This window comes from Batrachochytrium dendrobatidis, assembly GCF_000203795.2.
Source record: "Batrachochytrium dendrobatidis JAM81 unplaced genomic scaffold BATDEscaffold_8, whole genome shotgun sequence".
Classification (NCBI taxonomy): domain Eukaryota; kingdom Fungi; phylum Chytridiomycota; class Chytridiomycetes; order Rhizophydiales; genus Batrachochytrium; species Batrachochytrium dendrobatidis.
Window position 1 is genome coordinate 649,853 of NW_006281106.1, and position 20,866 is coordinate 670,718.

The 20,866-nt window shown below is 40.6% G+C and overlaps 9 protein-coding genes across 9 annotated transcripts; 5 read left to right on the forward strand and 4 right to left on the reverse strand.

Moving 5' to 3' along the window:
• Positions 1-604: 604 nt before the first annotated feature.
• On the forward strand, positions 605-2,044 carry BATDEDRAFT_25885 (uncharacterized protein; the record flags this gene model as incomplete). The annotated part of the gene is made up of 1 exon (XM_006679842.1): positions 605-2,044. The coding sequence occupies one exon, from the start codon at positions 605-607 to the stop codon at positions 2,042-2,044; it is 1,440 nt and encodes a 479-aa protein (XP_006679905.1).
• Positions 2,045-2,578: 534 nt separating this feature from the next.
• BATDEDRAFT_89910 (uncharacterized protein) lies at positions 2,579-4,889 on the forward strand (the record flags this gene model as incomplete). Its single annotated transcript, XM_006680013.1, has 3 exons — positions 2,579-2,707; positions 2,874-3,263; positions 3,354-4,889. 3 exons carry the CDS (start codon positions 2,579-2,581, stop codon positions 4,887-4,889), a joined length of 2,055 nt encoding a protein of 684 aa, XP_006680076.1.
• A 1,864-nt stretch (positions 4,890-6,753) lies between these two features.
• BATDEDRAFT_12483 (uncharacterized protein) lies at positions 6,754-8,769 on the forward strand (the record flags this gene model as incomplete). Its single annotated transcript, XM_006679751.1, has 3 exons — positions 6,754-7,143; positions 7,234-8,451; positions 8,500-8,769. Coding segments are annotated over 3 exons (1,878 nt in total), but the record flags the coding sequence as incomplete, so codon positions are not given.
• Positions 8,770-9,078: 309 nt separating this feature from the next.
• Positions 9,079-12,857, forward strand: BATDEDRAFT_35410 (uncharacterized protein). Its single transcript, XM_006679927.1, has 7 exons — positions 9,079-9,222; positions 9,354-9,471; positions 9,554-9,681; positions 9,759-11,969; positions 12,110-12,381; positions 12,487-12,546; positions 12,609-12,857. Exons 1-7 carry the CDS (start codon positions 9,120-9,122, stop codon positions 12,729-12,731), a joined length of 3,015 nt encoding a protein of 1,004 aa, XP_006679990.1. The 5' UTR covers positions 9,079-9,119; the 3' UTR covers positions 12,732-12,857.
• Positions 12,858-13,022: 165 nt separating this feature from the next.
• Positions 13,023-14,009, reverse strand: BATDEDRAFT_89742 (uncharacterized protein; the record flags this gene model as incomplete). The annotated part of the gene is made up of 1 exon (XM_006680121.1): positions 13,023-14,009. One exon carries the CDS (start codon positions 14,007-14,009, stop codon positions 13,023-13,025), a length of 987 nt encoding a protein of 328 aa, XP_006680184.1.
• Positions 14,010-14,417: 408 nt separating this feature from the next.
• BATDEDRAFT_89741 (uncharacterized protein) lies at positions 14,418-15,335 on the reverse strand (the record flags this gene model as incomplete). Its single annotated transcript, XM_006680122.1, is given in 5 exon segments — positions 14,418-14,482; positions 14,501-14,781; positions 14,856-14,927; positions 15,064-15,132; positions 15,214-15,335. 5 exon segments carry the CDS (start codon positions 15,333-15,335, stop codon positions 14,418-14,420), a joined length of 609 nt encoding a protein of 202 aa, XP_006680185.1.
• Positions 15,336-15,547: 212 nt separating this feature from the next.
• On the reverse strand, positions 15,548-17,653 carry BATDEDRAFT_25890 (uncharacterized protein; the record flags this gene model as incomplete). Its single annotated transcript, XM_006679843.1, has 1 exon — positions 15,548-17,653. The coding sequence occupies one exon, from the start codon at positions 17,651-17,653 to the stop codon at positions 15,548-15,550; it is 2,106 nt and encodes a 701-aa protein (XP_006679906.1).
• Positions 17,654-17,806: 153 nt separating this feature from the next.
• On the forward strand, positions 17,807-19,464 carry BATDEDRAFT_35411 (uncharacterized protein; the record flags this gene model as incomplete). Its single annotated transcript, XM_006679928.1, has 1 exon — positions 17,807-19,464. One exon carries the CDS (start codon positions 17,807-17,809, stop codon positions 19,316-19,318), a length of 1,512 nt encoding a protein of 503 aa, XP_006679991.1. The 3' UTR covers positions 19,319-19,464.
• A 132-nt stretch (positions 19,465-19,596) lies between these two features.
• Positions 19,597-20,414, reverse strand: BATDEDRAFT_19994 (uncharacterized protein; the record flags this gene model as incomplete). Its single annotated transcript, XM_006679769.1, has 3 exons — positions 20,152-20,414; positions 19,784-19,916; positions 19,597-19,674 (listed from the first exon to the last, which is right to left on the reverse strand). The coding sequence occupies exons 1-3, from the start codon at positions 20,391-20,393 to the stop codon at positions 19,597-19,599; spliced, it is 453 nt and encodes a 150-aa protein (XP_006679832.1). The 5' UTR covers positions 20,394-20,414.
• Positions 20,415-20,866: the final 452 nt, after the last annotated feature.

Genomic DNA, 20,866 nt, shown 5'->3' on the forward strand with positions numbered 1-20,866 from the left:
TTCCATCCTTCAGTGCTACTAAATCCATGTCAAGGTTGTGCAACTTGTTTTACTGTCATATTCACGTAAGATTGAGAACGTCGAAACAAATATCTGGATTGCAATGAATGAATCTGGATTCAAACTTGGCTGTACAATGTATAATTATACCAAAAGTAGAGAAAGAGATGGTTTGGTTGTATTATATGATGGATGCTGTGTTTATGGAAGAGTTGACGATTAAAGTCAGTTTGTAGTAGAGAAGCATAACTGGTTTTAACCCTTTCTATTCTAAAGCAAAAGTTGCTGCAATACAAAGCTCTTTTACGTGAATGCAGTGATAAAAACTGGCTACATCAGTATTATGATCATCTCAAGGTTGCTACAAGCTGTGCCTGGAGTATTCCAGACAACCATCATGCCAAGTATCTCAAGACATCCGCTTCTCCCCATTCAATCTTTATTACAATGTATTACAGCAACTCCAGCACAACCTTTTTATAATACTGTTCATCCGTCGCACTCTCGCAACCACTTGACTAATGCTACATCTAATAAACATAACAATGCTCATATATCAAATTCACAGGAAATACCTGTAAACCATCAATACTCATCCCAAAATATGCATCAGCCCTACACTGATCCGATCTTGGCATCTGTTTTAAATGGTCAATGGTCTACAAAAAAAAAGGATAAGGAGCTCGACTCGCAGCTATTATTCCAGTTATCATCGCATTTAGATGCCGACAGAATTGCCAAGGCATTCTTGCTATTTCATCAGTTCGAAAAACATAATCCAAGTATTCTTAAACGCCTATCATCCAGTCATTTCAGTCTGCTCATCTATAGTGTCCTCACTTGCAGATTCAACATCCTTCGCCATCAATCAGTGGAAGCCAGACGAGACTATGCTGTGAGAATATTTCATATCATGCAATCGGTTGGTGTAAAACCAGATGCCCAAACCTATGAGCTTATGATCCATACTCATGCGTATATTGGAGATACTAAAACAGTGGAAGCTCTTTATGCTGATATGAAACAATGTGGATTTCCAACTGATACAATCTCAATCTTGAATGATCTCGCACGAGTCTATTTGCTATCATCGCAACAAACTCGTGGCCTAGCATACTTTGAAATGGCCTGCAAGCTTGGCAAGTCCGACGTAGCATTCAATGAACTAATCAAAACATATTTGCTAAATAATGACGAGTCCGCAATGCTGGGTGCTTTGAAATTACTGCGAAACACTGGTGGGCGTCCATCAACCTCGACCATGGTAGATATTTGCAGATACTATCTGTTCAAAGAAAATCACCAAAAAATTCACCAGCATCTTCAGGATTTCAAAGTAGAGGGTGGACTGATTGAAACAACTCTTTGGAATATCCAACTATGTGCTGCAAATCAAGTAGGCGATCATGTCATGACTCTGAGCTTACTGGCAGAAATGCGATTGTCACAGATTCCTTTCAACTACGAGACACAGGCAGAGGAACTCGTGGCGCTAGCTTATTCCAAGAATCGTCGTCGTTTTTGGCGGGTTTATTCGCTAATGATCAAGCAATCTCGACCTACGTTGCGGGTTGTTAAAGCCCTTGCCACTATGGAAGGCCCGTTGATCAACGATCGCGCTCTTCATGACATGCAAGCTTCTATTGCCATGTGCAAGATGATTCAGTTTGATACGTTGCTGGCTGTCATTACAGGATATGGTGTCATTGGAGATGTGCAATCTATCCACATTATTTTGGACATTCTATCCAAAGTAACTCGTGTTATCCCAGATGACACTTTTGAATCATTGATCAAGGCATACTGCATTTCAGGCAACGTTGGTGATGCATTGGAGTATACTAAAAAAACCAAAGTGGTTTCCATGCAAACATGCGAATTGGTTTTGGACACTGCTGTTTTGCAAAAACATGAGCTTATCAACAAGATTGTTGCTGAAATCAAGCAAAAATACCCTAGTGTAGATACTTCACTGTTGCTTTCTAAAGCTAACGATCGTGTTACAAATCCAATTTTACAAAAGTTTACAATTGATACCGAATAAAGGACGACTTGTTTGAATCTCGTGCTGTCAACTTTTAGCTGGTTGAGCATATTTACCATCAATTCATGTAAATCTGATTGTTTTGTTTGAATTTATGTAGACTGATGTGTGGCATACGCAGCAGTTTTTATGAATTTGTACAGCTTCTCATGCTGAGCACAATATCAATTACTAACACATCAAGTGAAATCTACGTGCATAATACATTACATTCAGCCACAAACTATATATGAAACCCAATCAAGAGTGTTAATTGCACCAAGGCGCAATAACTTTCGCAATAGCCCCGTAAAATTTTCAGCAGCTGATTGATTATCAAGCCAATAAAGTTTCAGGAATCCTCGGCATGCTAGGAATTTATCCATCAGCCCTGTAAGTGGAGGGTTAGCAGCCATCAATCATAATTGCACGTGTGAACAAAACAAGCTAATATAAACTGATTAAAATCCGAATAGCCCACATTCAAGGTGAAGATTTCATTGGATCCACTTTGCATTGCAATTAAAAAATAGTACTGCTACAATTACATTTACTATGCTGCTAAAAATTGCTTCTGCTACACTTGTTGCTGCACTCGCAGTATCTGCTGCTGTTCAAGGACCAACTCCTGGTCAAACACATCGCTACCGTGCTGCTGCTGGCGATTCACTTTTATCTCTTGTGGTATGTATAGATATACATTGATAATACGACTGATCAACTGGACTTGAATGTCAAGTGTCGAGTTTTATTTGTCAGCCATTGTGTTATCTTGTCAATATTGTAATTGGCCATGTAATTTAACATACTGCTGACTGTATCAACTATAATTCATATTACACGGCATTAGCCTGTTGACGGTGCCGAGTTTCTCCCTGATCAACATTTTGATATTTCTATCGAACTGCATAACATTGGTGCTACTGCCACTCCCGATCTATCACAACTTAAAGCCACTATCAACAATGTTCCCATTGATAAATTTTTCAAATCTTCGTTTGCTGCTGCCGAATCCTGGAATTTTACCTATGCCGTCGATGGTGCTGCCCGTGACGCCAATCAAATGACCACTGTCACTGCTACCCGTCTTGCTCTCCGATCCGTTGCAATCAAAAAGTCAGGCGACTATGTTTTGTCTCTCAAGAGCGGAAACCAAACTGTTGATGCCACGTGGACTGTTCGCAAGATTAGCAGCCGAAAAACTAAAAATCTGGTTTTATTTATCGGTGATGGTATGGCAGTAAGTCACTCATGCTTTGTGTTTTGAAACATTGTATGATTGCAGTCCAAGTAACTGACTCATGATATCATTGACAATAATTTAATCCAGCCATCCATGATTGCTGCTGCTCGGTATATATCCAAAACTACCAAGTTTGGCAAGTTTGGGTCCAATTTTCTGGAACTCGAAAAACTTGGCTCGATTGGTAAAATTGCAACTAATGGAATTGACGCAATCATTACTGATTCTGCAAACTCTGCATCTGCATATCTTACTGGTCAAAAAGGCTGGGTGAGTGGTCTGAACGTGTATGCCGATACGTCTGATGATATTCTTGACGATCCTAAAGTTGAAACACTTGCCGAGTATATTCGTGGTAATCGACCCAAAATGTGCATTGGTGTTGTTACCACTGCAGCCATATATGACGCTACTCCTGCAGCAATGTACTCGCACACTCGTTCCAGATACGAATATCAGTCAGTTGCAGACCAAATGCTTAAAGTAATCAAGCCAAATAATTTGACATGGACGCCAAAACCAGTACAAGCTGACGTACTGCTTGGTGGAGGTGGTTCGACATTCTGCCTCAAAACCAACGGTACAGCTTGCAAATCACCCGTTGACTATTATGCTCTTTACAAGAAATTCGGATACAATGTAGTCAAGTCCAAGGCTGAGCTTGAAAAGGCACCTACTACTGAACCGCTTCTTGGTATTTTTACTGCTTCGCACATGGATACATGGTACGATCGCACTCTTCGTCTTGAAAACTTGAAACTCAACAAAAAGTCTGGTCCAGATGGTGTTGGTTCTGCACTCGATCAACCTGGTCTAGAACTTATGACTCAAAAAGCCATCGAGGCACTATCCGATCCTAAACGATGCTCTGATGGATTTTTCCTTATGGCCGAAGCCGCATCTATCGACAAGGCAATGCACGCATTAGACTATGATCGTGGTCTTGCTGATCTGCTCGAATTAGATCGCACTATCAAGGCCACCAAAGACTGGGCGTTGAAACATGGTGACAATACTGCGATTATTGCCACTGCTGATCATTCACAGGCATTTGACACTTATGGTACTGTTGATACCAAGTACTTGAACGCGCTCCCAGACGATGATACCAATATTCTTGGTGCTGGTAAAGATGCAGGCATTCAGTTCCAAAAACATCTTGCTATTGGTGAATATGATACGGCTGGATGGATTGACTCTGTTATGGATGAAAATGACATGCCAACCAAATGGCAAGGACGTTACCGTCTTGCCACTGGTAAAGTAGATGGTCCTCAGAGTGTTGAAAACTGGCAAATTCGCGACATTCCAGGACTTGGTACGAACCCACTTAGTCGCCAAGCTGTGGTCGAGAATACTGTGCTTAAGAGCAAGTTCAATATTACTAGCCGGGAATCCATTTACCAAGCCAGCCCGGCTGAGCCATCTGGTATCAAAAAGAGCGGCATGAACCCTCCAACAGATAGTCAAAGTGTTCACTCTCTTCAAACTGTCGATGTTTATTGTCATGGACCATCTAACTGGCGCCAGCACTGTGCCAAAGTCATGGACAATACAGAACTATTCTTCATTATGGCAGAGGCACTTGGTCTTGGATTTCGATCTACCTACAGAAACAACTAACATTCAGCACTAGATTCTAAATATTTCATTTTAGATTAGTCATTTGTGTATTGATTGGAATATATTTGTAAATCTTAATGTTTTGTTGGAACGCTCAGATATTTAACATCGATTTGTCTGCCTAAAACGACACCATCATTCATTACATATTCCATTCTTTAATCAATAAATGCATTTATAATTGAAATATGTGTGGAGCATAAGAAGAGAGTGGAGCTCTAACTTGTTGCAATTCTAAATGAACTGTATCCAAAAGTTCATCAGCAGACAGACAGAATGATCTAGGACTGGCGATTCACAAATACGAGATCACTTGTTACAACAAGTAATACTTGAATAAAGAGGGATCTCTGCATTGGCCACCAGCTGCCAGTTTATGCTTGGATGGACTAGCGTTACTTGCATAACAGTATTCTGTGTTTAGCACCCATTTGATTTTACAAATAAAAGTTGCTCAAAAGTCGACTGTTGATATACCACATCAACTAAATATGACCGCAATGGTCAAGTGATGCTTGAATGCATATTTGCTAAGCACAGCATGATAATTTTGCATATCAAAATATCAGGATTGATAGTTGGAGCTTGTTCATCATACTGTGGTATTTTTATACCTTGCTTCATTATAATTGGCAAAAAGCATCTTATCAAGCAAGGCTTGCCTGTAGTGTGCAGTGCCGTCTAGCTGAAGATCAGAGTTGCAACCATCACATGATCTAAGGAAATATAATTTTACAGCCGTGTTCACGCAAGATGGAGCACTATCTCGCAATCACTGTTCTATACCTTGCTTCAAAATAAACAGTGATTAGATCTTTGCGCTTTCTTACTAGACATTGACTGCACAGCTTTTTCAATAAATAGTTTCAACTCTTCCAAACAGTGTTCATCATACGATATATATACAATCAGATATGGTTCTGAGCTGAGACTATCCTCATTGGCATAGTCATATATTGCACGATTACCAAGTTTGAAACCATATATTGAGTTTAATTTCCGATATTGTGAATCCAACTTTACAAACCCGTCTCTGTTATATCTTAAACTCGAATACATTCGCGTTCTAGTTTGAAAGAAAAAAGATTGCATGTTTCGAAAGTGCGACTGCTGCTCCTATGCCAATCACCCAATGCTTGTTTGTAATGTTTGGATTAGATGAAAGGAGAGTCGGAGATTAAACAAGTACTAGGGATATGGGATTGACTAGAACAGATGCAAATGCTGCTTTGAACGTTCGTTTAGTTGCTTATACAAAAATATTCACAGAAAAAGACCAGTGAGTTTTGATGAGTTTAGATACAATGTTGTCCAGTAAATTTGATGGGAATTATCATTTCATGAGACCGGCTGTTTATTAGACACCCTTATTTGGTGTTCCATTTGCGCGAATATGGCTGTGTATGGGGTTCAAAGGCTTGCTGAAACAATCCGACATTTATCAACAGTGGCTAAACACAAGGGTTAGTGGATTTATGGCTTTGTTCTGAGAATTAATTCATCCTGTAAAAATATAGTCGAATATAAAAGGTGTGCTTGAGATCGCAATTAAAAAATAGTACTGCTACAATTACATTTATTATGCTGCTAAAAATTGCTTCTGCTACACTTGTTGCTGCACTTGCAGTATCTGCTGCTGTTCAAGGACCAACTCCTGGTCAAACACATCGCTACCGTGCTGCTGCTGGCGATTCACTTTTATCTCTTGTGGTATGTATAGATATACATTGATAGTACGACTGATCAACTGGACTTGAATGCCAAGTGTCGAGTTTTATTTGTCAGCCATTGTGTTATCTTGTCAATATTGTAATTTAACATACTGCTGACTGTATCAACTATAATTCATATTACACGGCATTAGCCTGTTGACGGTGCCGAGTTTCTCCCTGATCAACATTTTGATATTTCTATCGAACTGCATAACATTGGTGCTACTGCCACTCCCGATCTATCACAACTTAAAGCCACTATCAACAATGTTCCCATTGATAAATTTTTCAAATCTTCGTTTGCTGCTGCCGAATCCTGGAATTTTACCTATGCCGTCGATGGTGCTGCCCGTGACGCCAATCAAATGACCACTGTCACTGCTACCCGTCTTGCTCTCCGATCCGTTGCAATCAAAAAGTCAGGCGACTATGTTTTGTCTCTCAAGAGCGGAAACCAAACTGTTGATGCCACGTGGACTGTTCGCAAGATTAGCAGCCGAAAAACTAAAAATCTGGTTTTATTTATCGGTGATGGTATGGCAGTAAGTCACTCATGCTTTGTGTTTTGAAACATTGTATGATTGCAGTCCAAGTAACTGACTCATGATATCATTGACAATAATTTAATCCAGCCATCCATGATTGCTGCTGCTCGGTATATATCCAAAACTACCAAGTTTGGCAAGTTTGGGTCCAATTTTCTGGAACTCGAAAAACTTGGCTCGATTGGTAAAATTGCAACTAATGGAATCGACGCAATCATTACTGATTCTTCAAACTCTGCATCTGCATATCTTACTGGTCAAAAAGGCTGGGTGAGTGGTCTGAACGTGTATGCCGATACATCTGATGATATTCTTGACGATCCTAAAGTTGAAACACTTGCCGAGTATATTCGTGGTAATCGACCCAAAATGTGCATTGGTGTTGTTACCACTGCAGCCATATATGACGCTACTCCTGCAGCAATGTACTCGCACACTCGTTCCAGATACGAATATCAGTCAGTTGCAGACCAAATGCTTAAAGTAATCAAGCCAAATAATTTGACATGGACGCCAAAACCAGTACAAGCTGACGTACTGCTTGGTGGAGGTGGTTCGACATTCTGCCTCAAAACCAACGGTACAGCTTGCAAATCACCCGTTGACTATTATGCTCTTTACAAGAAATTCGGATACAATGTAGTCAAGTCCAAGGCTGAGCTTGAAAAGGCACCTACTACTGAACCGCTTCTTGGTATTTTTACTGCTTCGCACATGGATACATGGTACGATCGCACTCTTCGTCTTGAAAACTTGAAACTCAACAAAAAGTCTGGTCCAGATGGTGTTGGTTCTGCACTCGATCAACCTGGTCTAGAACTTATGACTCAAAAAGCCATCGAGGCACTATCCGATCCTAAACGATGCTCTGATGGATTTTTCCTTATGGCCGAAGCCGCATCTATCGACAAGGCAATGCACGCATTAGACTATGATCGTGGTCTTGCTGATCTGCTCGAACTAGATCGCACTATCAAGGCCACCAAAGACTGGGCGTTGAAACATGGTGACAATACTGCGATTATTGCCACTGCTGATCATTCACAGGCATTTGACACTTATGGTACTGTTGATACCAAGTACTTGAACGCGCTCCCAGACGATGATACCAATATTCTTGGTGCTGGTAAAGATGCAGGCATTCAGTTCCAAAAACATCTTGCTATTGGTGAATATGATACGGCTGGATGGATTGACTCTGTTATGGATGAAAATGACATGCCAACCAAATGGCAAGGACGTTACCGTCTTGCCACTGGTAAAGTAGATGGTCCTCAGAGTGTTGAAAACTGGCAAATTCGCGACGTTCCAGGACTTGATACGAACCCACTTAGTCGCCAAGCTGTGGTCGAGAATACTGTGCTTAGGGACATATTCAATGTCACTGGCTGGCAATCCATTTACCAAGCCAACCCGGCTGAGCCATCTGGTATCAAAAAGAGCGGCATGAACCCTCCAACAGATGATCAAAGTGTTCACTCTCTTCAAACTGTCGATATTTATTGTCATGGACCATCTAACTGGCGCCAGCACTGTGCCAAAGTCATGGACAATACAGAACTATTCTTCATTATGGCAGAGGCACTTGGTCTTGGATTTCGATCTACCTACAGAAACAACTAACATTCAGCACTTGATAATACTCCTACTTTGCACAGTAAAAATGTGTGCCTGTAGTAAATAAACATTATTATGCATCGATTTTGATTCTACCACGTTGCTATAGCTTGAACAACACTTTTTGAATTGATTACACTGGCACTTGCTTGCTGTTTCAGCAGCAATTGAGTTTGGACCGACTGACAACAGTTTTTTAAATTTGGATTTAGTTTGTCGTATTTGATTGCATTGAATTCAGGTAAATTCTTGCATTACAACTTCCAAAGTTTGCAGACGACTGGTTCAAGTTTATTTCGATTTAGTCATACTATAGTCTGCTTTCGAGTAAGAAATTGGTGAATTAAAGGCATTGAATGAAACCGTGCTACTGTGGAGAGCAGACAGATGACTGTTCAACGCTTTCTGAAGTCACAAATTTATTAGAATGCAGCAAGTGTGGTCAGAGAATTCATTCATGTAAGTAATTATATGGGTTGAAACTGTTGGATTCTCATCTGCAACCTAGTTGCCAGAAAGTACTTTATAAACCTACTCGATACCATTGATTAGGAAGATTCAATTTCGCAATGTGCTGATGTTTGTATTAGATTGTGTTCAGGCTGTCAAAATTCCTATTCTGTTGTATGGCGACAAGTATTTCACCTATTACTGCAAAGACTGCTCGAAAACATCCACAGACTCATTTGAACGGCATTCAGTATCATGGTGAGTTTGTCAATGCTGCCTTGTACAGTTAGATAATCCACTTGCTCTTGTAACAATTTTATCTTGGCAACTATCGTGATAGGTCAGTGCTGTTACAGCTTGTGCTTTACTATCTACATGTGAGTCGACCAGCCTGCAACTACTTTCATATCAAGGACATTTATCAGATTCTTGACTCGGGCTGGGAATATCTGCGAGCTCAAACTGATCGTATGTATATTTGAAAATACAGTGTAGTTTTACAATGTCACTTGTCCATGACAATATATTAATTTATTTTATATTAGGGCCAGCAAAATGGAAATCAAATGTCGCTGGAGTGATTTCTACAACCCCAACTATATTTAAATCTGGTGTCAAGGATATGGGGCGAGTTGGCTACTGGACGCTGGTAGAGATCAAACTGCCTAATCAAAAAGCCCAACGAAATGCAATGCAATCGTTATCAAGCACTCCAACTGCAAAATCTGCATCAGTAAATCGTAGACCATTTAGTGGCTCTCCTCTAGAATCTGGAATATCAAGTGATACTGCTGCTGGTCAGTCTGCATTAAGATTTCTGGGAAGTCTATTAAAAGGAGGCTCTTTATCGCATGGATTGTTACCATTGGGTTCTACACCTACACAACGTGAACTTGAACTTGCTAGTAGCATGCTACAATCTGTCGCGAACCAGAATCTACGCAATATCAAAAACAAACCAGTATCAAGTGATTCATCTGGTTCATCTGATTCATCTGATTTGGAAGACGACTCAAATGTGTCTGATTCATTGCAAAATAATGCCAATACCAAAGCTTCTTCATCTCTAAATGCATTAAGCCAGTTAAACTCTGCACCAACTCAGTCTAATCCTGAAGAGTTTGCATCTTTTCCAGGATCACTCTTACCCAACTTTTTTTCCAATTTACAGTCAATCATTGCATCGGCGATTTTACCAGGATCTTCGTCAACGCCTCTATTTGCAGCGACAAATCGTGTATCACCACAACAGCAAGCAATGGCATCCACTCTTTTTGAAAAAAACGGCATTGATGGTTTCAAATCCGATTCGATCCAGCATGGCACGCCTTTATCTAGTCCTTTGACTTTTGGAAATAATTTGAGCAGTAGTGATAATAGTGTAGATTTAAGTTTTCAAAGTAACAATTCAGATTCTGGAATGATAGTGTCAGGCAGCGCAGATACGAGTGGCATTTTGAAGATTGAGTCAAAAGCGAGTGTTGGTGCTCCGGATGATACAATGTTGAAAAACTCACCTGACCAATCTACCTCACTTTCTACTAAAAAGCATAAACCTTTGCAGAAACCATTTACAAAACCTATAGATACAGTGACACAAGAGGATGGCAGTGACTCGACCAGAAAGATCAAGAGTCTAACTAGGCAGATTAAAAAGGCAGTTGATACGACCATATCTGATGCTTCAATTAATGGCGAGTCTACTGTGAACAACACAAATACTGTACAATCACGACACCTGGCATTGCGTTTAAGCGAATCAGTGACAGAACAGTCCGATCAGTTACGTACACCATCTATTAAAAAAACTAAAATGGCACACCGAGTGTCTAAAAAGTTGGCAAATCAAGTCATGGACGATTTTGAATGTGCGACAGCTGCATCAGCATTTAAAGTTGAAGAAGCAGATACTGTTGGTGAAAAGACTGGGATGATCAATATGGACGACACCAAAAGGAAGGCTGAGGAATCTAGTCCATCGATGATAAAGAAACCCAAAGTGGCACATTCAGTATCTAAAAAACTCGGTAATATGCAAATGGTGGACTCTGATCACGATTTTGAAAATAGCGAATGTTCTGCAGAGGAATTGGGTCAAACCAATCTATCGAGTGCACTATCATGTAATAAGGACTTGAAACCCCCAGGCTCTTATTCTACGGAATTTCAAGCAACATCACTATCAAATCCGTCCAAAAACTCGGCCAACAGATTGATTCAAAAGCCCGCCGCACGACCAAAATATCGGTTACTGAGTGTTGCCAACGAATTTCAATTACGATCTCAACTTGATATGGTGTCAAATTTATCCAACCCATTGTATCAGTTTCGACGCAAGCTGATTATGCGAAGCCAACGACGATTGCAAAATCATAAAGTGTTTAATTTGGATGCATGGATGGCTAGATATTTTCAGCAAACGCCAGGCGGAGCTACTCCCTTAGTCTTTCCATCACAGTTACGTGTCCGTATTCAGATGCCGAACGGCATGTGGGAAAGCATTGCTATGCCTGATGAAGATCCAGCTACTGTTTTGGAACGATTCAATGTAGCTAAAGATATCTCAAAAACTCTGTACTCAAAATCTCTGCGATCGTACATTTTGGGAAATCCAATGCTAAGAGACACGCTTACCGTATTTGGGAAAAGACATAGCGCATATACGGGGAAAGTGCTTGAGCCATACATTATCCGCAACTACAGTATAAATCCTCCAAAGAAGATGCTTTTGGAGGCAATCACTTTTTGTGAAAAAGGTAAGCTGATACGTTTTATAAAAGTCTAATATAACAGTTTAGCGAATGGAGTAAATCTAACTCGATGATTTGGACTGTTGAATCAATACATTGAATGCATTTTAACCTGATATTTTATACATGATCATCTTTTTTAGCAGTGCTTCCAAATGTTTCTGCTTCCATTGATCTTGTGTATTTTCATGAAATGCATGTCAATGCAGTCAATGATATGTTGTCGCGAGTGTTTTGGCCAGGTATTGACATGTCAGAAAGCTTAACCTATCCAGATTTTAGCATTGTTGCCTTGTACAAGCGACTTGTGATTGGGTGTGCATTTATGAATCCAGAAGGGTATATCACGTATCTAGCAGTTTTACCAGGATGGCAAGGATGTGGTATTGCGAGCATGATGCTGTATCAGCTCATCAAGGTAACTTGAATTCGACTTTGATTACTGGTCCAGACCTGTAATGATGTGTTATGTTTAGTTTGATGTATTGAGTTGGTTTTCAATTTATGTGATTGTGTATTCTAGAAAGCAAAAGCAGCATGCCATGATATCTGCCTTCATGTATCTGCAAGCAACAAAGCCATGGTAGTGTGGATATGAGTGCATTATGCTGATGCTTGATCATTGCTGACACTATTCAACTTTAGTTGCTATACCAAAAATTCGGATTCAAGTCTGAAGGGTTTTTTGTTGGATTTTATTCAAATTATTTTCCAAAAGACTCAAAAGAGTGTCCAAATGCTATATTTCTTCGACTTCGGATTCGTTGAGCGAAGCCTGTTGTGTTTACACGATTCAAAAGCCTATTATAGCTCTCGCTTGATCAAAATGACTCTTATTGCTTGTAGTTTTAAACCATACCCATTCCGAGCATCTAATACATTTATTACAAATCTAAATGGTCAATAGTAAAATAGCCACTATTTTATTACTAAAATTACAGGAAAAGGATGTATTGTATTTATTTCACATAGATGTTACATCTAATAGTATACTGGTTTAATGTTGAGCAGATGAAAGAGTAGGCTTGTAATCACGATTGTGTCCATAATACTGCAGTCTTATTTTGAATCAGTGTCATTTTTGACTAGCGAGGCGACAATCGGTTGTGGTTCAGCAACTAGGATTGAATGGGTGGATTTGTCTGTAGTTTCTATTTCAGGTGTGGCAGACAAGCGAGTTTCAACAGAGACTACAGGAGCACTCGCGACCTGCTTAGAGTCGGCTTGCTCGACAATTGGACAAGCAGTTTCTGTATCAACGAAAGTAGACGGTATGTTAGCTTCAGACTCGATTAAAGTGGTTATCTGTGGAATATGCGGGAGATCATTGCCGCGTGTTGTAGGAGCAACATGATCCTTGAGCATAGATTCTGTTTTTTCTGGAACACGAGGAAGCGTTGGATAGTCGGCATACGTGTCTGCAAAATATTGTGTGACTCCGAGTTCAGATACTGCAGGTGCAGAAAATGGAGAAAAGGCAGCATTCCCAGGAATAAAAGAAGTAGTTTTCATTGGTGCTTGATAGTATAGATTTGATACTTGCTCTGGAGCCTGATGGACTGCATTAGGACTTTGAAGCTGAAAGTGTGCTGCTAGATTTGGATAAAGATGCATTTCAGTTGGCTGGTGAGATTGGGGATATGCCTGGGCTGAGTTTAAATTTATTTGATCCGACTGTTGAAGTTGTGGGGACGCGATGTAGGCAGGCGATCGATGCATGTCAACTGGTCGCTGCATAGATTCAATGGTATGACCTCTTGGAGGAATAAACAGTGCTGCAGGAGAGGCATTCCCAGCAATAGTATGCACAGGATCTGGCACAGAAACAGTTAGGGGAGCAAAGGCATGAGGATAAGCAGGGCTGGAAGCTTCAACCGAGGTATAGGTCTGAGTCGGAGTTTTGAAAAGTGCGATGGATGGTAGAGGAGCTTGAGCGGAAGCTGAAGCCTGATTAGACATGATCATGGGTTCTGGAACAGCAGTCTCCATTAGGTTCTCAGCTTGATCACTTTTGGGCTTTCCCTGTTTAAAGATACGTCCAATCATACTCGATGCATACTTGCGTCCAAAGTAAATGCCAATTGCACACACCAGAAAACCCACGACAAGCACGACGATAAGCGTAGTATGGGATGGCGATTTTTGTGCTGATGCTGTTTAATTATCAAGATTGATGGTTCAAGATGGAAAAAACAGTTAAATTACAAAGACACCATTTACAACCCTATTCACATCACAGTACACCATTCACTTGTTTAATCTACAACTCTTTTCTCCAAACCAAACATCGAGTGATTGGCATGAATGATTGCTGCATTTCTGATACGTGCAATCTTTGTTTTGTTGGACTGGAACGCAAGCGTATGTGAATTTAGAATACAACAGATATGATTTTGTAGAGTTTGGCAGTGTATGCATCATATGATGAACATTGTGTTTGAAGAACTGAGAATGTCAATTGAGGAAGCAGTCACTCGAGTGTTCCAGTTTACGTGAATACAATAGAATATCCAAACAATCTATATTAAAGTACTTACAATAGCAGGAAAGATTGCAGGAGGTAGCAGTATCAAGCGAGGCACCACAAATGTCAGTATCATGGCCATCACAATTATCAGGAATTTTCGAAAACGTAGGCAATGCGCCAGATAAATGAGGATTTTTGCTGAAATTCAAAAACTGCAAGTCCGGTAGATTCCCCAAAGAAGCTGGGACAGATCCGACAAGGTTGTTTCCGCTCAAATCAAGTCGTTGCAATGAAGCGATCTTGCTAATTGAGTCTGGAATAGTGCTGGAGAAGTTATTGTTGGGCAGATAACTTGAAACAGAAATCCATTAGTGTTCAAACTTTCAAGCTGATGAATGGAGATAGTACTACAAAGTTAGGCTTACAGTGATTTTAGATTGGTAAGGTTTCCCAGAGAAGCAGGAATCGGGCCATTAAAGTTGTTGTTGGACAGATACCTATTTATTTTAAATGTGTATTGCGAACCCACGCCATATCAATGGGTTGGATTAAAAAGGCGATGCAAAGTCAGCCGGACGAATAATTTAAGCATGATTGGATCATGAAGGGTAAGGATAGCTAGGAGAAACGTACAGTGATGTCAGGCCATCCAGATTGCCAATAGACTCGTTGAGAGGAGCAGAGATGCCCAACTGCAAGAACCTGACGATTGTGGCAATGAAGAGGTTAGAAAGAGGCGTTAAAATCAACCACCAATGCAAGGATTAGATTTAGACTACTTACAATGATGATATACGGCCATTAGAGCAAGTGACGCCGCCAAACGAGCAGCAGTTGATATCAAAAGAAATTGTAGGGAAAACAGTGGTTGACAACACTTCGCAATCTCTGACAGCGGTAGTCATGATTCAATGATTTTACCGAGCAATTTCTTATAAACAGAAAGTCCAATTTCGACTCCACCGTTGACTAGCAAACTACTCGACCATCAATACAGTCCAAGTTGTTCATGCGACCCCGAATTCAATAGCACGTGTTTGGTATTCAACATTGTGGCTCAAGTCTGCTATTCTGGATGAAATGTTGTGCACCTTTATAAACTTTGAATCAATATAATTTATTCTTTGGCCATAATCAGGGCTCCTGCTTCAATCACTGCTCCTAGGTTCACTAAACATTGCATAAATGACAACGAGTAGTGATTCCAATTTGCCCATTCCATTTCAGAAAACGCCCCAGCAAGATTGGACTGATGAAGTTGTGTTTGCTCCTGTCTAAACAGGCACAATGTCATAAAGACGGCATCCCTCAGCAAAGGAAAGATGTTTGTACTAAGCAACTGTGGATCATGGTTATGTGCTGTAGGATCAATTAGTCGATGCTGGAACACTCTGGATGTAGAGTGGATCACTGTTCCAAGCATTTCAATAAGAACATGAAATCGTGTATCCAAAATCTGATGAAGTGCAATATTATCTGCTGCCCAGATACGGCCATACACCATTGTAACTGTAAGATAAAATAGTCGCTCGACACCACGTTGACAATCAGGTGAATGCGATACCGCTTTGGCTTCGCTAGATGTAAGCAGAATCTCCCCAGAAGCATCTTCAATCAGTACACGAAGTTTCTCTAATTCTTTTGCAATACCATCGGCTTTGACTAGTGCTTCATCTCTGAATACTGTAATGGAAAAATCCACCTCTTTTGTACCGTCATGATATGATAAATGAACAAACTCTTGAAGCTCGGCTATCATTGTCATGATTTTTCCAACACGCTCAGGGAGTCTAGTAGATGCTCGTTCTGACATGACAAAGGTCGACACGACAAACGAAATGGCTACACCCAGTACAACCAGTCCAATTCTGTTCACTGCAGAGACGTAAAAGGGTCGACTATAAAATGGAAGACTAGGATCCCAATCCTCTTCGTAATTTGGCTCGGCATATTCACCAAGCACCACAATGAGAACGGTTAGCAACATCACCATGTAAACATACGAGTATTTCGGCTGTATGACTCTAGCATAGGATATAATGAATGTGGCTACGAATAGACTGATGCTGAGAAGATAGGGTTTGTAGCTGCATTGAAGACAAAATGGAGGAAGAGCAAATGTAATGGCAAGTAGAGCAACCCCAATCAGACCACCAAAAACCGTGCCAATCACTCGTTGCAATGACTTGCGCAGAAAACCTCCATACGTTGCTTCGTATGTAGCAATAACAGTAACAGCAGCCCATCCCTTGCCATGAATCTGATCGCGCAATACATCAACAAAGTTGAATAGCGTTGCCAGTACAATGGCAATGGAAACTTGAAACGCGAATCGAAATGCCTTGTCAGTGCAGACGTAGAACCAACATCTGTGACCTATCTTGGCAGCCTTTGAATAGACGGTGGAAAATATACTCGAGTTTTTATTCGAGTGTACAAGTGGATTGAGAAGCGACACCTCTTCTTCGTTTAGTTCATCTAGTGCAGGATTCCGACTGGACTCTGTATAGTCATGATTGCAATCCTCCTGTGACAATGCTCTACCCACTTGCTGTTTCAGTCGTTCATTAAGACTAATAAGAGATTGCAATGTGATTTTTTCAGGATCTTCGTCAGTATCAAGGTTTTGTGCAAAGCCAGTATTCTGTGATGGTATAGCTGGTCTTGTTCTTAGCTCAGTAGTTGTATTAGAAAGAGCAGGAGAGTGCTGTGGATTGGCATTAGACATGTGATTCTGTAAAGCTTGAACAGACGACTGAAACTCTCTGCGACGACTGAATACATCATTGACAAGTTCCAACAAGGGATCGACTTTTGGAGCTTTTGCAGTATGGCTGAATGGTAAGATGGAAGCAACTGTAGCAGCTCGAGAGTAAGCCTGACCTGAACGCAACTTGGCATTCAGCTGCTGTTGTGTTGGAATCTTTGGGTTTGGCCACAACTCTTGAGCGTTGATATTGGTAGGACTAGTAGTCAGTCCTACAGAGGTAGATGCGGAGTCTACTGGAGTAGAAGGTTCATGAGGATGTTCGTAGGGCTGTGAGCTGTTAGACGGATGAGTAGCAGATCGTCCCCATTCAGTAAATCCAGCCGACACAGTAGGAATAAACCTGTCAGTCCCAGTTGATGGCGAAGCATAATAAAAAACACTCATGGGTCGTCGTTTAGTCTGCATTGCGATTGCAGCAGTAGGATGTTGAAGAGAAGATGACAGTTCTGGCATGATGGATTGGTCAAGTATTGATAAAGAACATTCAATAGTTATGCTTGTGGAATCGAACAGCTTTTAACTTTCAATCTTGATTCAAGACTTGTTTGAAATCCAACATCAAATGTGAATATAAATTGCATCTGCAATAAGTCTGGACTTGCTAGCATGACATCTTCAAACTCATTCATCACAGACTGTCATTCTGATCTCAACTCTCACAGATGGATTGTATTGGATTCAATTCTACACAGTTCTGGACTCTCTCTCTCCACTTCTGCTACAAAACATCGATGTATTCTTGCAACTAAATCCATTCCTGTCGGTTCAACTGTACTGAGTGAGCCTGCAATGGCATTCATTTCACTTGGAACCTTGTGTGAATATTGTTTATCTACATCAGATATACAAGGACAACACACTCAATTACAGAGATGCACAGGATGTCGTCAAGTTGTATATTGCAGTGTAGTATGTCAAAAAGCTGATTGGATTGCAGGACACAATTCTGCTTGTGCAGTTCTCAAGACTATCGACTGTTCAGCTACAACTCGACAATCAAATCGCAACGACATTGCCATGCTATTTAAAGTGGTTCGTATCATTTCAAATCCCTCATTTCAATCTACCACTTTGGATGATCGCATGGATCTAGATTGTCCAATGGACAATGTTGCTCTTGTCAGAAATATCAGATCCATTCAGCCTTTGGTATTCTTATCTCTCCAATCGCATGTGTTGGATTTTGAAACATGTCAGGCATCATATCCTCATGCAACCAATGCATTAAATGGACATTCCATGAAACAAATAGAGTCACAACTTCCATCAGCTGCCGTAAAACTCATGAATCTGCCTGTTTCAGATCTCATTCATCATCTGGGTAGATTCAGGTGTAACAACTTTACTATAATCGACTCCAACCTATTTCCCGTTGGAGAAGGAACATACCCACTTGCATCTCTGTTCAACCACGACTGCTGGCCAAACTGTATTGCTATATTCGATGGAAGTCGGGTAGTTATTCAGACCATTCGTGACATTGCTAAAGGAGATGAACTCTGTATTTCATACATTGATCCTATTTTAGATCATGATAGTCGGCGAATGTCACTTGAAACGAAATACTGCTTTAACTGTCAGTGTTCTGTTTGCATGTCAGAATCCTGCACTCCATTACATTCACCAACTACCAAAAAAGACGCACTCCTTTCACTTGACGAAAAGAGTGATGTTGGATGGCGATTACTGAAATGGTTTCATACTTGTTTAAAAAAATCTGATGACGAGTTTGAAAGAGCTCAGCAAGATCAAATCAGCAAGACAATCGCTCTAGTGTCCAAACGTGCTGTCGTTGCAGAGATTGGCAATGCGACACAAATGTTTCAAAGCCATCTCATGCGTCAAGATTGGGAGCAAGCATACAAGTCGGGACTGCATCTGCTTGGGCAATATCTTTTGCGATATCCCCGATACTATCCATTGGTATCTCAACACATGTTCTTTGTGGCACAGTGTATGTGGAACTCGGGTCAAACAGATGAAACCATCTTTTTGCTTGGCGTGATTAAAAAATGTCTTGAGATCACCTATGGATCTGTCATGAAATCGCACCACCTTATTGGTCAAGTGGATTCATTACTGGCTCAAGCACTTTACGAGCAATCGGCAATGGTATAGTCCCAGTTTCAAAAAAGTGTATCCTGGTGTATACATATCTGCAGAGTGTACCATTTACAACTAATAGTGAGATCATGTTCCAAATAAACGGCAACACCCTGGATAACAGCCTTGTTTTATCAGTACACGATTGCAAATTTGGATACAGTCCAATATAGACGATATCTGCTATAATTAAATCTCGAAATGCCATTTCATATCTATGCTTCATACGTCCTTTCATTGTAAACAACAATTAAACCAAATCACAAAAGCAATTCCCAAGTCTTGATGATTATCTACTTGTACATTGGGTTTTCTTTGAGATGGATCTGTGTCTGGCCTGGTTCGTAATCAGGGATGTTCTTTGAAATGCCCTAAAATTCGAAACGTATCAAATAGCATTGGTATGAAATCCATGACAGGCACAGGAATGAGTTGTCAAATATGTAGCATGGCATCCAAATCCAAAGTTTATAACTGTACCAGTTTGTCAAAGATGCAATCGTTTAGCTGTCGCTCTTCCTTGCGGCATTTTTGAAAACGCTGATTGGACATGTCAAGACATTGCCAGTGTTTAGTCCATGACTCATCGCAGTTTTCCTTGAGTTTGGAGATGCTGTATGGATTTGAATATAGATCAAAAGACGTTAGATGGATACATTGACACTTCACGTAGCCATAATGCATCAATATGAATGGTTGATTTAGAATAGGTTGCTGATGACTCTTGGTTGCAAGAGCTGAAACGATTAGACGTCATGACCAACCATTATTTTGATGCATGAACTATCTGTATAGCTGGGAGCACATTGACATGAATTGCAGCATTTATAATAGCCAATTCAACCTACAAATCCAAGGCACAACGAGTGACTTTACGGCCTTCAGCCAGACAGTCGCGGGGATCACCATTCTCCTTTTTGCAAAGGATATAGTCTTCGTTGTAGCTCTTGCAGGCAGCACCAAAATGAAAAGAGATGGATTGTAGAGGAGCCGAAGTACATCCAACCTCGTCGACTTCAGGGACACCTTTCAATGGTTCTTTCTCGACCCAAAGGCCATTGACAAAAATTCCTTCTCTTCCGTTTGACATTCTACAGTTACTGGATAAGAGAAAACACTATCACGAACAAAGTAGTAAAGTAACAGCAGTTGCTGTTGATGGCAGAGTGATGGGGAAATCTCGTCTGCTTTGCCCTTTTCAATGTGAAAATTTCCAAACTATTTTGCTTATATTGATGAGCGGGCTCGATCTTGCAAGTCCTTGTGTGAGCACAGTTGCTTTAACAGTCAAGACAAAGGGAATGGAAACGCAGACATGTTTATAGTTCAAGCCAATTTCAACATGAATTGAGACATTGATGACATGGCTGTTGATGCAACAGACAGTAACGTAGATCGTTGAGCAGACTGGCCGTGTTGACGAGTCGGATGGTCGCCGCGGTACACGATACACGAAGGTGTTCCTACTCTTCAAACTACAAACTATCCAACGATATTTACAGAAAAACATCAATTCAACACAAAAATGGTTGAATGAATTGTACGCAAATACCGCTCCAAACA